General features: G+C 53.0%; 1 protein-coding gene across 1 annotated transcript in view; it reads left to right on the top strand.

Annotated features, from left to right (window-relative positions):
- Positions 1 to 16,055, top strand: part of ALLC (allantoicase) — a 33,696-nt gene extending 17,641 nt beyond the window's left edge. Inside the window, exons 4-12 of the mRNA XM_006153521.1 lie at positions 633 to 720; positions 1,929 to 2,054; positions 3,228 to 3,307; positions 5,247 to 5,379; positions 9,596 to 9,751; positions 10,112 to 10,185; positions 12,154 to 12,262; positions 14,409 to 14,533; positions 15,733 to 16,055. Of these exons, the coding sequence (XP_006153583.1) occupies positions 633 to 720; positions 1,929 to 2,054; positions 3,228 to 3,307; positions 5,247 to 5,379; positions 9,596 to 9,751; positions 10,112 to 10,185; positions 12,154 to 12,262; positions 14,409 to 14,533; positions 15,733 to 15,939 (1,098 nt within the window). The 3' untranslated portion in view covers positions 15,940 to 16,055. The remainder of the gene's footprint in view (positions 1 to 632; positions 721 to 1,928; positions 2,055 to 3,227; positions 3,308 to 5,246; positions 5,380 to 9,595; positions 9,752 to 10,111; positions 10,186 to 12,153; positions 12,263 to 14,408; positions 14,534 to 15,732) is intronic.
- Positions 16,056 to 16,860: the final 805 nt, after the last annotated feature.

Raw genomic sequence — 16,860 nt, 5'->3', positions numbered from 1 at the left:
GTCTGTCCGCTGAGGAGGGGCTTCCCTGCCCTCGCGTGGCTCGAGAGTGCCTGTTTCCTCAGGTGGGCGTAGAGCAGCCTAGGGCGAGGGCAGGGGTTTAGCTGGACCACGGGCATTTCCTAAGTTTAGACATTGTTTCAGAGAGAGAGAGAGAGAGAGAGAGAGATATTCCCTGAAAGACTCTCCACTCTGTGATCCACCCCCGCCTCCGTGGCCAGGGCGGTGGCACGTACGAGGAGGCTTTGAGATGCCGACTGGAGGCCTTCCCACGTGGCTCAGCATCGCAGGGTGCATGCTGCCACCCACAGCACTTGTGACAGTCCCTCCTAGGCCGCTTTAGAACCTGCTGGCCTCTCTTTGTTCACTACCCGCCTAGACTTAGCTGGGAGGGCGGATTTGTGGTGCCCGTGGATCTAACAGTGGTGGCTTTACCTGTTACACTCAGTGGCTGATTTCGGGTACTCGGGCCCACAGAGACGATGGCGCAAAGACAGAAGGGGACGCCCTCCCTGGAAGGTGTCGGCTGTGCACTGCGTGGAGGAGTCCGCACTGTCCTTCGGACAATTGGTATGCCGGAAGCCCAGCCCTCCCGGGAGCGTTAACGACCAATGCGCTGTCCATCTTTGCTCTAGAGTGACGGCCCGAGTTGCAAAGAACATGAATATACTGAGTTCGGGAAGTGGAGGGATGGCTGGGAGACCAGAAGAAAACGGATTCCAGGTAATAAGGTGAAGCTCTGTTGCCCCAGCACTGTATGCTTTCAAAACAGGGTGCAGGAGAGCCAGTGTGCATTCTGGGTAGATTTTAACTGGGACTCTGGGCGTGCCCTGTCATCTGGAACGTCCCTGTCTGCACTCCAGCCTCTGAGATGTCGGAGAGCTCCCACCACAGACGTACCACCAGGCCAAACTGAGGAGGAAGTGCTGTTAGGAAAAGGCGACGTGGGTGAGGGCTGAGGCTGGGGCAGGGCGGTTACTTACTGACCCGCACGGCAGACATTGCCCGAGAAGTGCATCCACACGCGGACTTGACAGCAGCTGCCTGAGGTAGGTGTTCTTAGCCTCGATCCCACGGGAACAGAGCTGCTCACTCTCCAGGTCACACGGCTGGAAGGACAAGCTGGGCACGGGGCCAAGAGCTGTCCTTGGCCACTAGACACACTGCCTTGGAGGTCACCTCAAGGGGCTACTTTTGTTCACTGCTGCTCATCAATTTCAATCCAAGTATACTTTTGAAGTTGATGGGGTGTCTATAGAAGCACTCTTCCAGCATTAGTTGATAACTGGACTTTTTGCTACTGTGTCAAGTATGACAGACGTATTGGACAGTTGCACTTTTCCAAGGTTCTGTGTTGCTTGGAGCAGCATCAGAGTGCAATGAACCTGGATTTTTAAGGTGGCTTACTGTTTGTCAGCAAATAATCAAGAACTACAGAGTGACAGACCCGTCACTTTGGGACTTGAAAGACTTGGCAGACACAGGCAGGTATTGAGGGCAGGGGTGCAGCAGCCCCGCTGAGATAACGAGGTGGTGGAGAGCTGGCTCCGTGCTGGACGCCTCCTGAGCCGGGGACCCGTTTCTATATCACAGCAGCCACACGGAGGCTTCCAGGTGCTAATTTCATGCCTGATTTACAGCTGAAGAAATGAGGCTCAGAGAGGTCGAGTAACGGCCAAGGATGGTCCCAGGACATGATCAGTTTGGAATTAGAACTGGGTCTCTCTGAGTCCACTGCATTTTCGGGCTCAGTAGGACTGAGGATCCATGTTGGGGAATGGCAGTCACGTGGCCGAGAATTACTCTGTACACACTCTCGTGTGGGGGGAGGAGGGTACTCCTGTTATTGGTTGTTTGTCCTTTAGGTTCGTTCAACCGCGTGCTCCGTGTACTGCACTGACTCTAACGGAGATGTCTGTCCACGTTTGTAGGTCATGACTGGTGCGTCATCAAGCTGGGGGTACGAGGAGTGATCCGGGGCTTCGACGTGGACATTTCTTACTTCACAGGCAATTATGCGCCTCGAGTGTCGATTCAAGCAGCAAACTTGGAAGAAGGTGCCGTAGCGACCGGTGTCTGCAAGAATGAGAACTGGGGGGTCGTGGGGCTCATCTGGCTCAGCCCCGACTGTGAGGCAGGCGGGTCCGGCAACTTGTTTAAAGGATGTAGTCGATGAAGCTTCAGAGCTAGGGTGTCCAGTAGAGTGCTCTGTGATTTTTGATTTCAAGCTTGGCAATGCTCTTTGACCCAATATTGATTTCATCATTCCCACCTCCTTTAAGCCTCACAAAGTCAGGTGTTCATGTCCTTGGGCTGTTCAGTGAGCAGGCTACTGAGCAGGGGGGGAGGGGACAACTGGAGGACATGGAGGCAGGAATGGGACAGCTGTGGCCAGCCACTCCCGGCCTGCTGTCAGCTTTCTCTGTGGATGTGACGGTGCGGGAGCTGTCAGGGTTTCATACTCCTTTCTGTCTCTAGGGATGCTGGACTTTGTGAGATTTGCAGGCTCTGTGAGTTATTCTGTCTATCCCTTTCAATGACACCATCTGATGCTGGCTTTAGAATGAACTTTCTCAGAAATATACACACCCCAGTCTGTGTACGTACACGCACGTAAGGGGCAGTCACGCCAGTTGGCAGATGGGTGCCGAACGCGCTGTGCGCACAGCTCTCTGCAAGGCTCCGTGGGGATGCATGTCCCTTCTCCCCAAAGAGAGCCGGTGTCCCTGAGAAGTCAATGGTGATGTAAGTGACGTGACTTCACACACAGGAAATGACTAATGACAACCGAATGATGAATGAGCAGGGTTATTTCGGCAAACCCATCAATCGTCCATGACGGCTTCTGTTTCTGAATCACCCAGTCATCAATTCTAAGGATGCTGTTGGGAGAGAGTTTCTGGAACACCCTGTAACAGTCCAGCTTTACTGGCACAACTTTTAGAAGTTCTAATGATTTGTTGAAGGTTGACCTAAATTGGAAGTGACGTTAGCCACTCTGACCAGCACGCGTGGCACCAAATGTCTCACACGACTCCCTGACACCGCGGTGTTAAGTGCTGTGGAGCTTCAGCTCCTGCCTGTCATCTTGGTCACCTGACACCAGGGCTTACGAGGTGATGGTCTTGGGTACTATCTGGCAGAACTGAGGTTACCGTGTAACCCAATGAAGCACGTACATCCTCCTTGATTCTGAGCCTGACCTTCTCCTGTGGTCACTCTGTCTCCAGATAAACAGCCAGAAATCCCAGCAAGGGGAGGCAGGGCAGGAGCTGCCGCCACACCTGAGGAGCTGGACGCCATTGCTGAGGTACACCTCCGAGAGGGGGGGCGCTCATCATGGAGTATTAGCACAGCAGGGAGCGTCCTCGTGCCTGGCCGTGTGGAGTGACTCTCTGGGACACCCCACCCTGGCGTGCCTCACCTCAGCTTTCCTGCTGTGACCTTGCAAATGAGGCCCAGTCGGCCCTCGGGAGAGGACGTCAGAGCTCATGAGAGACCTCGACTCGGGCTTCGGAAAGCAGCCTCAGTACCCTCTGCAGACTGCTGCTTCCCAGGGAGACCCACAGACCGACAAGGAGCTTTAGGACACCTGCTGTTAAGTTTAAATTTAAGTTGAACTCATTTAAGTTAGTTCATTTATTTTAAATTTTTGATATATATATCTACATATATTTAAATTCGTTAATTAATTTTTTGCTATTATTTTGGTGCATGTGCTCATCAGAGATAGACAGAGAAAGTGATAAATCATTCCGAGGAGGGATGGCCATGGTGTAATCCCTTCTCTTCTGGCCTTCTCTGGGGATTCTGGGCACGCACACACATGCACCTGGCATACTTTTCATGCCACTGGGTCTGGGACTTGAACCTCACAGTCGGCCATTTGGGTCCCAGCCTCCTGGACCTAACTCCATCTGCTGGACCTAGAATACTTTTTGTAATAAATTGATGAAGTAACTTTCTTTCTTTTTTTTTTTTTTGGAGAGATTTTCACTGTAGGGCGCGTGCGCTCACCAGACAGACAGAGAGAGACATAGAGACAGAAAGCGAGAAATCACCCCCCAGGGGGGATGGTCACGCCGCAGTCCCTTCTCCTCCATTCTCCTCTCGGGATCTTGGGCACGCACGCACACGCGCCCGGCGTGAGTTTTAAGCCACCGGGTCTGGGACACGAACCGCGGTCGACTACGTGGGAGTCCAGCGACATAGCCATTACGCTAACTGCTGGTTCCCGTAACTTTCTTTCTTTAAAGAGTTATTTTATTTAACTTTATTAATTCTAATTTGACCAGAGAAGGACATAGTAAGAGAGAGAGGGAGAAGGTGAGAAAGCAAGCCGTGAGGTCCAGGACTCGAACTGCAGTCAGCCATGTGGGAGTCCAGAGCCTCTAACCACTACACCACCTGCAGGCCCTATGACAAAGTACATTTTGTTCCTGATGAATTAAGTAAGCAATTGGAGCTTGTGTTTCAGTACATTTTTATTTTTAAAATTTGACTCGTCTAATAATTATATTTGCAAAAGTGCTGATACATAACAGAAGGATAGCAGCAGCGACAACCAGGCCCTTCAGTTCGAGAAGCACGTCTCTAGGGAATCCGTTGCCAAGTCCGAGCCAGTCAGCGTCCCAGGCCTCTTGGCCACGGGAACTGCCCCAGTTTTCATCTGAATGTTCACCCCACCATTTCCGTTACTTCTCCGAATTCTGAAAATGAAGACGTTTTCACTTTCAGAAGGGATCTGGGATCTCAGCCTTCACTCACAAATACCTACCACCGCCTCCCAGTGGCTAACTTAATCAGTGTGGGCAAATGGAGGAACAGGCTTTTATTCTGTTTGCTTTGAAAAAGTTCTACTTTTTCTTCGGTGAGAGAGAGAGAGGGAGAGAGAGAGACCCCCGGCAGGGTCCCGGCACTGCCGTCTGCCCCAGCGTCAGCTACCTTGGGCTCGTGGGCACACACAGGACAGAGGACTCGAGATCCCCAGACATGAACCGAGAACCCAGAGCCCTCCCACACGGTTGGCCTCACAAGTGTCCCGTTTTATAGCTGCACCCCCACCAGTCCCGTCCCATTTAGTAGTAACTCTGAGCTTGACTGTTAGATTTTCATTACCTGTGCCATTAGGTAGCCATCGTTCATTTTTATCCCAAAGCACGTCTACCCTGTAAACCCACACCGGCACTGCGACGAGAGAGTTCACTGCTCTTACGAGTCGTTGCTAACGTTTGAATATTTATTGCCAGTTAAAATCCGACAGCTGGGATCACTTGGTTCCCATGACAGAGCTTCAACCAGGAAACCCATCCTCCAGCCACAACTATTTCCTGGTCAACTCCCAGCAGAGGTGGACTCACGTAAGACTCAACATTTTCCCAGGTAAATGTGGCACGGACCCACCCCAGTTCTATGGCTTCTTTATGTTGGCCAAGTCATAAAATAGAAAAGAAATGATCATCGATTTCTCTGGCAATTTCAGATTATTGGTCTCTCTGTGCTCCAGGGAATTCCTGCTTTAATCTCTTCACCAACAGGCAGTTACCGAAAAGCTATCGAGCCAATAAAGATGTGATGGAATTAAGTTGTATTAGGTTAGATATCTCCTAATAATTTCTACTCAGTGGTGTATTAGCAGTCAAAGTGGTATGTACGAATGACTCTTTTTCCTTCCATTTTTTAAGTATAGAATTTAAAGCTTTCTGTTGTACAGACAAATAGGTACAACCTCACTGCAGGGAGTTTCAAAACATTTTTCTCTCCTCAGAAAGAAATGCCACCTCCTTTAGCTACAACCGTCATCTCCTCTGTCCCTAAACCATCACTTGTTTACGGTCTGTCTTGAAGTTTTGTAAATGGAATCATAATATTAAGCTCGGTCTCTGGCTTCTTTCACACACCATGTTGTTTTCTTTCTTTCTTTTCCTTTTAAAAGAATTAGTCATTTAATTCCATTTGTTGTTATTATTTTTTAATTTGACCAAGAGAGAGACAGAGAGAGAAAGGGAAAGCGAGAAAGCAAGCCACCAGGTCCAGGACTTGAACCGCAGTAGGTCATGTGGGAACTCAGTGCCTTTAACCACCATGTCACCTGCCGGCCCACGCAGCATGTTGTTTTCAAGACTCAGCTGAGACGTAGCAGGTGGAGTGCTTCATCTCTTCACGAGCGAGTAACACTCCACTGGACAGACATGCACCTAACGTTTGTGCCTCGGCCGATTGGCATTTGATTCTGTCGGCTGGTCAGAATAATCCTGCTGTGGGGAACCAGCAGTTAGCGTAATGGCTATTGTTGCCGGACTCCCACGTAGTTGACCATGGTTTGCGTCCCGGACCCGGTGGCTTAAAACTCACGCTGGGCGTGTGTGCGTGCGTGCCCAACATCCCGAGAGGAGAATGGAGGAGAAGGGATTGCGGCGTGGCCATCCCCTCTGGGGGGTGATTTCTCGCTTTCTGTCTCTATGTCTCTCTCTGTCTGTCTGGCGAGCGCACGCGCCCTACAGTGAAAACCTCTCCAAAAAAAAAAGAATGATCCTGCTGTGCACATGTGTTCACAAGCTCCCGTGTGGCCACAGGCTTTCAGCTGTCTTGAGTATGTACCTACAGTCCGTGTTGTCGGGTGACACGGTGCCTCTGTGTTGCACTGTCTGAGGAACTACCAGGCTTTTCTGAAATGACTGCACCGTTTGACATTCTTGCCAGCCAGGTATGGCCACCCCGATTTCTCCACGTCCCTCCCAAACTCGCTCTCTGTTGGATCACAGTGTCCTGGTGGGTGTGAACTGGTGCCTCTTGTGGTTCTGGCATGCGTTTTCCGGAAGGCTCGCGATGGTAATCAGCTTCTCAGAGCCTGCTGGCCGTTTGCGTATTTCTCGGGACGGTTGTCTCTTCGGCTCTCTATGTCTTTGATTATTGAGTGGCATGAGCTCCTCCTACGTTCCAGATGCTAGTTCCTCACCAGGTATAAAAGTTGCAAATATTTAATGTAACACATACAGGGTTGTTTCAATAGACTGCTTTGATTAAATGATTTTGAGCTTCTGTATAAAAAATGTTTGGCCTCCACCTTCCAGGAAGTAATGGTTGGGACCCAGCAGTAATGAGTGACGCCCGATGTGGCGGGGGCGGGGCCTCGGCCTCAGGTCGGCCAGGGTTGTTTCTCCAGCATGGAGCTTCCTCCCGGTGAACCAGGAGCCAGGTGGCTGTGCCCAGGACCGCAGCAGGGCCACGCCTGAGGCAGGGCCCCTGTTCTGCTGGGGGTGGGGGCCTGGCTGGAAGGAACTCGCCCCCTCGACTGCACTCACCAGGGCTCACCCTCAGCAGCAGGCAGGTGAGGGCGGGATGCGGAACGCCACATCCTGCTGCTCCAAGGGCGAGCTGTGGAGAGGGCGCAGCGGCCACATGTCCGAGCAGAGTCCCCATGGGTGGAGCTGAGAGGGGGCAGCGGACGGTCAGTCCTGGCCCAGACACCCGACTGTCTCTCCACTGAGTCTTGGCAGACACTTCTGAGCAACTAGTTCTTCATTTGCTGAACGCCCTTCCAATCACATGCGGACACATGAAGTGGGCCTCGTCCCCTAATTATTATGAGCTTCACCGGGACACGAGGCAGCCACGCTGCACGGCTTGTGCCTGCCGTGGACCTTGACCTCCGTTTTGGCCTAGCACTTGCTGGTTCTCAGGCTTTAAAGACAGACAGCGGCACAGAGCGCCGGCAGCACGTCCCCCATAGTGACCGCTCACCTCACTGCCTGCCCTAAGGCCGGGGAAGGGGTGAGCGTGCAAATCAGACACAGAGACCGTGAGTTCAACACACACCTGCGGAGCGCCGTCCTTCGGGAGGGACTGAGCACTGCCATTAAGTCATTTTGCTGTCAACAGGGCAGCTGGTCGCAGGATTGAGTTGTCGGTCTTTACTCTTATGAACAACCCAAAGGAAGGCAGGAGGAAAAGTACTTGCAATGCTATGATACTGAAGTATTTAGGTGGAGCTGTAAGAAATCTCTATCTCACAATTCATTTTTTTTGTTTTTTTTTTTTTGGTCAGAGGGTACATGCAGTCACCAGATGAGAGAGAGAGAGGGGAGAGAGAGAGAATACCTCTCATAGGCTCAGTGAGCCAGGACAGCAGTGTTACTCCCGTGGCCTGGCTAGGAACCACTCTTGCTAGCGGTTTTCAGGGATTTATGCCAGCGAAGTCTCTTCTTACTCACTGTAAACAGCAAGGCTTCTACTGTCCTACCAACATTTTTTTCAGATCGCTCAGTTTCACCAAACTTTTCATATGAAAACATACAGGGTTGGGGCCAGCAGGTGGCGTGGTGGTTAAGGCACTGGACTCCCACATGGCTGGTGCGGTTCAAGCCCTGGACCTGGTGGCTTGCTTTCCCACCCCCTCTCCCACTTGCTTTCTCCCTCTCTCTCTCTCTCCTTGCTTCTCACTTTCTCTATCTCTCTCTCTGTTTCTCTCTGGTCAAATTAGTAATAACAAATGCAATTACATAATTCTTTTTCTTTTTTTGAGAGGTTTTTGCTATAGGGCGCGTGCGCTCACCAGACAGACAGAGAGATAGAAAGCGAGAAATCACCCCCCAGGGGGGATGGCCATGCTGCAACCCCTTCTCCTCCATTCTCCTCTCAGGATCTTGGGCACACATGCACACGTGCCCGGCGTGAGTTTAAGTCACTGGACTTGGGACTCAAACCGCGGTCAACTACGTGGGAGTCCAGCGACATAACCATTACGCTAACTGCTGGTCCCCAATTACATAATTCTTTAAAAACCCGCACAGGGTTGAGTTTAGCGGAATACACTAGTTACATGACTTCGAGCTCCTGTATACAAACTGCCTGGCCTCCACCTTTCAGGAAGCGATGGTCAAACGAGCACTTTGAGCTCGCTGGGACCCGGGCTATAGTGCTTCTCAGCAGCTGGGAGGGCCTGCGAACGCCGTCCTTTGTCCCTCAGCTCGCCCTGAGCTGAGCCGTGAGGCAAGGACGTAAACACACCATGTTCTTGCTCAGGTCTGGGTGGGAGTGGCAGGGCTCATTTCTGACACTAGGCGTTTCATTCGCACTGAATTTCCCAACTGCCTTTTGATCTTTTCGGGGCTGTTCATTCAGGAAAAAGATCCGAGCACCTGCCGTGCACCAAGTCCCCGGGAGGCAGGGTACAGAAGCAGCCAAGACGGAGCAGCTCTGGCCTTCATTTTAGATTCTGGGTCTGGGAGACTGGTAACAGCAAGGGCTTAAAACGTGGCAGGAAACGAGAAGTGATCTCAGACCGCTCCGGGGCTCAGCGAATGATCGGCGTGGATGGAATCAGCCCGAGTCAGGAGGACTGGTGAAGGGCAAGAACCCCAGAGAGCTGGGACGGCCTTTCTGAGACCATGGCACTGGGGACCTCAGAACAGCCTGCGGTCTTCTGGGGGGCTGGGGAAGGCCCAGGGCGGAGTCGTGCTGTTCTAATGACAGAAAGCAGGTAGGTGTGGCCCTGGCCTGCCGCGAGCGCCATGGAGAAGACTGGGGGGCTCAGGGCGTGATATGCGTGCAGCCCCTGGGCCAAACGGGAAGTAACGAAGGCACCTTTCCTTTCCAGACGGTGGGATTGCCCGTCTCAGAGTGTACGGGACTGGACAAAAAGACTGGACTGCAACGGACCCCAAGGAGCCCGTGGACCTGGCGGCCATTGCTTTTGGGGGTGTCTGCGTAGGGTTTAGTAATGCACAGTGCGGGCACCCGAACAACATAATAGGTGAGATGACGCCGTCTCGAACTTCTGGGCACCGGCGCCCCCTCCTCAATGTGCTCAGGCTGAGTTCCGAGGAAGGGCCGTCACGATGCCTGACAGCAGAGAGCACCCCGATGCCTTCATGCATAAGTCAGTGCAGGCAGCCACCCCTGCCCGATTTGGCCCACGTAGTTACTATGGAAGGAAAAGTTCAGTTTGCCAGCGCTCAGCTTGCCTGTGCTGTACTGGGGCACTAACCGTGCTGACTCACTCAGTAGCTATGTCCAAGTGCATGGAGCGGTGATTTAGTGACACCCACGAGCTCACTCTCAGATTTAAGGTGACGTGGTGCGTGGCACCGTCCTGCGGTGTCGTCTTCTGCAGGAGTTGGCAAGACAAGGTCGGTGGCAGACGGCTGGGAGACTGCGCGAAGGCTGGACAGGCCCCCTGTTCTGGAAGTAAGAGACCAAGACCAGTTACAGTGTAACGCTTTCCCGGAGGATTCTCTAGCAGGCCCTGTGGCTTCCGTGGTTAAGGGTGTCAGATCTCACATGGCTGACCATGGTTCGAATCCCAGCCCTGGTAGCCTGAAAACCATGCTGGGCACATGCGTGTGTGCCCCAAATCCTGATGGGAGTGGAAGATGGAAAAGAAGGGATTGTGATCTGACCACACCCCCCTGGGAGGTGATTTCTCCCTCTCTGTTTCTCTCTCTGGTAAGTGTACCTGCCCTCTGGAATTAAAAAAATATTTTTTAGAAAAGTTTTTTCTTTTTTCTTTTTTCCTTTTTTGGTAGAGACTTTTGCCTTAGGGAATGTGCACTTGCTGGAGAGACAGAGAGAGACAGAAAGTGAGAAATCACCTCCCAGGGGGCATAGCCATGCTGCAATCCCTTCTCCTCTCAGGATTCTGGACATGGACGCACACACACCTGGTGTGTTTCAAACTACCGGGTCTAGCACTCAAACTTCGATCGGCCATGTGTGAGTACTGCTGTGCCGTCTGCTGGCCCTCAGAGTTCTTTTTTTTTTTTTTTCATTTTACGTTAAGTTTTGTATTGTAGAAATTTCTTAAGCATTCTTCTAAATGTTTGCCACCATCCTCCATGTTTTCCAAATTCCCTGCTAGTTCTGTTATAATATCAGGGCACATACACAATATGCTTGTTACTGCCCACTGCCTCTGTGAGGCTTTGGGATAGTCCTGTTCTTTCAACAAAGAAACAAAAGGATCTACTATTTTATGATACAAAATCTGTGAATAATTCATTGGCAGATATGCAGAAAAGCCCACCCCTTTAATAACTTCTAGTACCTGTGTCTCCCAGGACGAGAGCACGTATGCGCAGAGAGCATGTATGTGCACATGCGACTGGCCCACTCCGTCCCTGTGCTGGTGTTTGGGCCAGTGACTAACCTGAGATACAGACACCAAAGCAAAGCAGATACCTCTGTCTGCACATCTCCCTGCAAGCCGGTCAGAAACAGCCTTCCCTGGTTTGTGTTAATTTCACGACACTGATGTTTCCAGATGCGACGACTGAGCCCCCGTAGATACTGAGGCCTGGCGGCAGTCCTTGTGTTGGCACAGACTCAACCAGGAAGACATCTTACTTACTTTCTTTTTTGAAAGGAATTTTTGCTATAGGGCATGTGCACTCAGCAGGGAGACAGAGAGACAGAGAGACAGAAGAGAGACATCACCCCCCAGGGAGGATGGCCAAGCTGCAATCCCTTCTCCATTCTCCTCTCAGGATCCTGGGTATGCACACTCACATGCCTGGTGTGTTTGAAGCTTCCAGGTCTGGGATTTGAACTGCGGTCGACTACATGGGAGTCCAGTGACATAGCCATTACACCACCTGCTGGTCTCATGGAAACATTTACTTTCAAAGGTCAAAACAAACCAATCCCCACAGCTAAGGGCTAGGTTTGATGAAGATGCTCTCATGTATGACCTGAAGGAGGCTGTAAGTGACAGAAGATTTTACTGGAACTGTATAGAAATTTACCGAGACCCACTGAACTCACGAGCTGGCATCAGCACTAAGGAGTGCCCCAGAGCATTACACGCACAGTCACCTGTACCTCAGGCACAGAAACATGCACAGCACGAAACGAGACAGCCCCAGTGCATCCCGACATTTCCCACCTGCCGGTTTTAGGATCAGTTTCTCTCTTTTATTATTTACGAGAGAGAGGGGGAGAGCAAGCCCTCCCTCTGGGCGTGGTCACGTGCAGTCCCCCTCCATCTCTCCACTCCGGCAGGGCCTCGGGCACGCATGCACACATGCCCGGCTGGGACTGCCATTGCAGTCGGCCACGTGGAATCTGGCTCCCCACACATGGCAGGCAGGGCCAGCCCGGGAGCTGTTCCCTGAAGGCCTCCAGGTCAGGTGACTGCTTTCTGTTTTGTGTCACTGCTAGCAACACGAGAGTGGCTTCCTCCAGCCTCAGGGCTGTGAGTGGGCAGTGTTCCGCCTGGCGCACCCCGGAGTAATCACTCAGATCGAGATCGACACCGACTACTGCCAAGGTGAGCGTGGCCCCAGGGAGTGCTCGCTGCTTGGGGCTTTACCCGAGGATGTCACGGCCCTGGGCGCCCCCATCGCCAGGTCACCGGGGACAAGCTACCGTACTCCCGGTCATAGAGGCTCCAGAGCTGAGCGCCCTTGCAGGACAGGCTCTGCACCCCGAGAGCCTGCGAGGACAGCGGGGAGGGGCCATCTTCTTACAGAGGAGGCTGCTACACAGACTGACTGGGGACCTCATCTCCGGTCTCGACACAAAGGCGGCTTCGAGCTGTGCACATCCATCTGTAAGATAATTGGATGAGGAACCCCAGTACCATTACTTTTGAGTGGTACACATGCTTCTATGTATTAAGAGAGTTCAAAAGAGGTTTCCAAATCATTAGGTGGCATTTTATAAGTACCGGATTAGCTATTTCATGATTCTTTAGTTGTGCATGAATAAATGGTGGATGTTCATATTACTATTTTGGATGTCTTTCAAGTCATGGATTTACTCAGTAATTACATCAAGGTGCAAGATGTCAGGCCTGGCTCACCATCCATAGTGCTGGGTGTGAGCTCGTCAGTTTAAGGGGTCTCGGAAGTTTTAACTGATTTTTGGAGGCCTTCAGTTTACTTTTTATTTTTTAAAGTTTGTTATAGGGCAGGGACCAGCAGTTGGCATAATGGCTATGTTGCTGGACTCCCGTGTAGTCGACCATGGTTCGAATCCCGGACCTGGTGCCTTAAACTCATGCCGGGCACATGTGCGTGCATGCCCAAGATCCCTAGAGGAGAATGGGGAAGGGATTGCAGGGTGGCCATCCCCCCTGGGGGGTGATTTCTGGCTTTCTGTTTCTCTCTGTCTTTCTGGCGAGCACATGCACCCTATAGCAAAAACTTCTAAACCGCTCCCCCCTCCCCCCCAAAAAAACCCCACAAAAAACAAGTTATAGAGTGCATGCACTTGCTGGAGAGGGACAGACGGATAAAGAGAAAGGGCCAGTGAGAAATCACCTCCCAGAGGGGACGGCCAGGCCATGTTCACTTCTCCATTTCAGGCACACACGCTCATGTGTCTGGTGTGTTTTTTAAGCTGTTAGGTCTGGGACTTGAACCAGAATAGTAGCTATGAGGGGTCCACAGTCCCAACCACCATGTCACCTGCTGGCCCATGGAGGTCTTCATTTTAGATCATTTTTACTTTCCTCTCAGCTGACACGGAGCACGTCCTGGGGCCGGGGGACATCAGCCCACTCTGTTCTCAGCGTCCATGTGTGTTTGCAGTTTTAGCACTGTCCTCAATCTGCAGCCTCTGCACGAGTGGGTTAAAATCACTTTTTAGGGGCCAGCAGGTGGCATGATGGTAAAGACGCTAGAGTCCCACATGGCCAACCGTGGTTCAAGTCCCAGACCTGGTGGCTTGACAATTACATTGGGCACATGTGTATGCATGCCCAAAATCCTGAGAGGAGAGTGGAGGAGAAGGGACTGAGGCACGGCCATCTCCCCAGGGTGTGATGTCTCACTTTCCTTCTCTCTTTCTGTCTCTCTCCAGTGAGCACACATGCCCTATGGCAAAAACACACACACAGAAAAATAAATTAAAATCACTTGTTTATTTCTGAGGGCTGGCTTGTTAAAACCAGGCGAGCACTAGTAAGCCTTAGCCAGGCCTGAGCCGCAGTGAGCCGCGAGTACGCTGCCGTGGCCCCTCAGGTGCCCTGAACCATGGAAGTCAGTCACGGAAGTGGACAAACACGCAGAGCTCAGCGCAGCTAGTTCTTCTGGCACTGTTGTGTTAGAAAATGCAATGCCATGAGGGGCCGCTTTCCAGCTTTGTCACAGTCCTGGGTGGGGCACACAGCGGTATGCATGCACACAGCTGCCACCTGGGGCCGAGGCACGCCGGCGCTCGCTGCAAGACCACCACACATGCCAGCCCAGACGCGCCAGCCAGACAGGCCGCGGGCCGGTTCTGGAGCCTCTGGGAAAGAAATACTCGCCTGTCTGCAGAGGCGAGCAGCGCCGTCAGGAATCAGTTCACCCCTTCTCACAACTTCACGCCTTTGCTTTTGCTTACAAAGAAAAGCAACTCGTTCCTTGCTGAGCCAAGCTGTGCCGAGTGTCATCAGAGGGCAGAAAGTCACTCTTTATTTGTCCCAACAGGTAACTGCCCTGACAGCTGCAAACTGGATGGGTGTATCCTGACAACGCAGGAAGAAGACGACATGATCAGACAGAAGTGGGACCTTCCGGCTGCCAGGTGGAAACCACTGCTTCCGGTCACCAAGGTTCGGTGCTGTAGGGGTGGTGTCGGCCCCCAGCCAGGGACTGCCCTCAGACCCACTTTTGAGGGACTGGGACACGATCCAAACCTTCTGCTCAGCTTAACAGTAAAATGAACAAGCTTAAAAAGCTCACCTGTGCACTTAGACGAGAGGAAGCAGGTGCCTTCCCACTTTGCATGCTTTTTAACTTTAACATTTTATTTTGAAACTTTCATGAGAAAGAGAGCTAGAACATCCCCAGCAGTCTTGGCACTGCAACCTCCCCCTGCCCAGGTCCAGCCAGCTCCAGATCATGGGCACACACAGGCCTGGTGTCTCCAGGGAGGCCTCCGAACACGAGCCTGGCACCTCTGAGGGGCGGCTTTGCAGAGTGTGGCTCACCCCTGCGCTATGGTCCAGGGCCCTCCCCTGCATCTCTAACAATCAATGGGTTACAACAAAAAATGCTCAAATGTTTAGAGTACGTGAATGGAAAATGTTCTGTATTTAAATTGTTTTGGGGGGCTGGCATATCCGAAGCTATAATGGTGTGTCCCCCACGGGACAGATGCTCACAGATGGTCCAGAAATTTCGTCCTGGGTTGAGGAGGAGGGCATGGTCAGTGTGGGTCAGAGAGGAGCTGAGGGTGGCTCCCACACGGAGATGGGTAAAGGGCTCTGGGAGATGCCAAGGTGACCTCTTTCACTTTCTTATCAGTTAGTTGAGTCGTTTGAAAACTCTCAGCCTCTGGGCACCTACACCGCCCAGTGTCACTGGGCATGCCTCCCCTGCTAGCACTCATCCACGGTAAGGGTGGCCGTCAGTAGCTGCAGGTCTTTGAGACCTGAAGTCCAAGCCAAAGGGCTGTATTGGTTGAGGAGTTCGGGTGTACACAATCTGCTGTAATGGGGGCCGTGCATACCCTGCTGTGACGGGGGCCCATGCACGCCCTGCTGTAACCAGGGCCATGCGTGGCCTGCTATGACGGGGGCCGTGCACACCCTGCTGTAATGGGGGGCCCACGCACACTCTGCTGTAACCAGGGCCGTGTACGCCCCGCTGTAACAGGGGCCGTGCACACCCTGCTGAAACAGGGGCCGTGCACACTCTGCTGTAACCAGGGCCGTGCACACCCTGCTGCAACGGGGGCCGTGCACACCCTGCGTAATGGGTGCCCGTGCACGCCCCGCTGTAACCGGGGCCGTGCACATCTGTCTTCCAGCTCTCCCCCAACCAGAGCCACTCATTCGACAGCCTGACCCTGGAACTCCAGGACGTGATCACCCACGCCAGGCTCACCATCACCCCAGACGGGGGCGTGGGCCGCCTTCGGCTCAAGGGGTTCCCCAGCTCCATCTGCCTCCTGCGGCCCCGTGAGAAGCCTATGATGAGGTTCTCTGTGAAAGCGGGCTTCAGAGCCAACGTCTGAGCCCGCCAGACCCCCCTAGGCCCTGTGGGAGTCACCAGTCCTCGTCTTCCTCTTGTGAATGCGTGTGTCTCCCGGTGATGTAATAAAGTGGTCTCACACAGCGTGCTCTGTCTTCAGTGCTGTCTGGCAGCTTAAAACCCCGTGTGGCTATGAATGGCAGGGCTCTTGGAAGGAAGCACTTTGTTCTGAACACCAGGGTACTAATATTAACACTGTAACGTTCTGCACTGTCCGTGTGTAGATCCAGCCTGGTGTCTGAAAGTGTAAGTCCATCAAAACCACTGGGAACATGTGTTTCTAGAGTCATTGTCCCAGCTCTTTACCCAGAACTGGGAGCGACCTTCCAGGGACCCCCAGGCCCTGGAGGGTGCACCCTGAAGGGGGCTCTCCCCAGACCCCGTGCTGCTGTGGTCTCACAGCTCCAAGCTGCTTGGAATGGCCCCGAGATCCCTTCTCTGGTGGACAAGCACAGCTGACCCCCAGTCAGAGGACTGACCTCCTGAGCTAGAGGACTTTTGGGCCCAGTGGTCAAACCCTCCCTAGTGCTCAGATGAAATCCCGCTCAGAAAGGTGCGGCAGCTTCCAGCCCGGCCCTGCTCAAAGGTCCAGCTGGTTCTCCCAACCCCTCCCCGCCTCTTCTGCAGAGGCCAGAGCAGGCCAGTGGGAGCGTGGACACCCCTGGCTGCTCAGCCCCTCTCCGCCTGGCCACCTCGGAAGACAGCCTCCTCCTCTTCCTGCCCTGACCTGGGCCTGCTTCCTGTCTGGGCTCCCCGCTGCCCCCTCCCCTACAAGGGCGGCCTGTGGCGGTCACAATCCCCCGGGGTCGCGTCAACACTGGGGTGCTGGGCGGGCAGTCGCGTCCCTGTGGCCCTGGCTCTCCGTGGCTGGGGCATCCGTCCGACCGCCCCCCGGCTCTGCTGG

The sequence above is a fragment of the Tupaia chinensis genome, unplaced genomic scaffold, assembly GCF_000334495.1.
Source record: "Tupaia chinensis unplaced genomic scaffold, TupChi_1.0 Scaffold000377_5, whole genome shotgun sequence".
Taxonomy (NCBI): domain Eukaryota; kingdom Metazoa; phylum Chordata; class Mammalia; order Scandentia; family Tupaiidae; genus Tupaia; species Tupaia belangeri.
The sequence above is the reverse complement of the archived record's forward strand: the minus strand, read 5'-3'. Positions and strand labels throughout refer to the sequence as shown.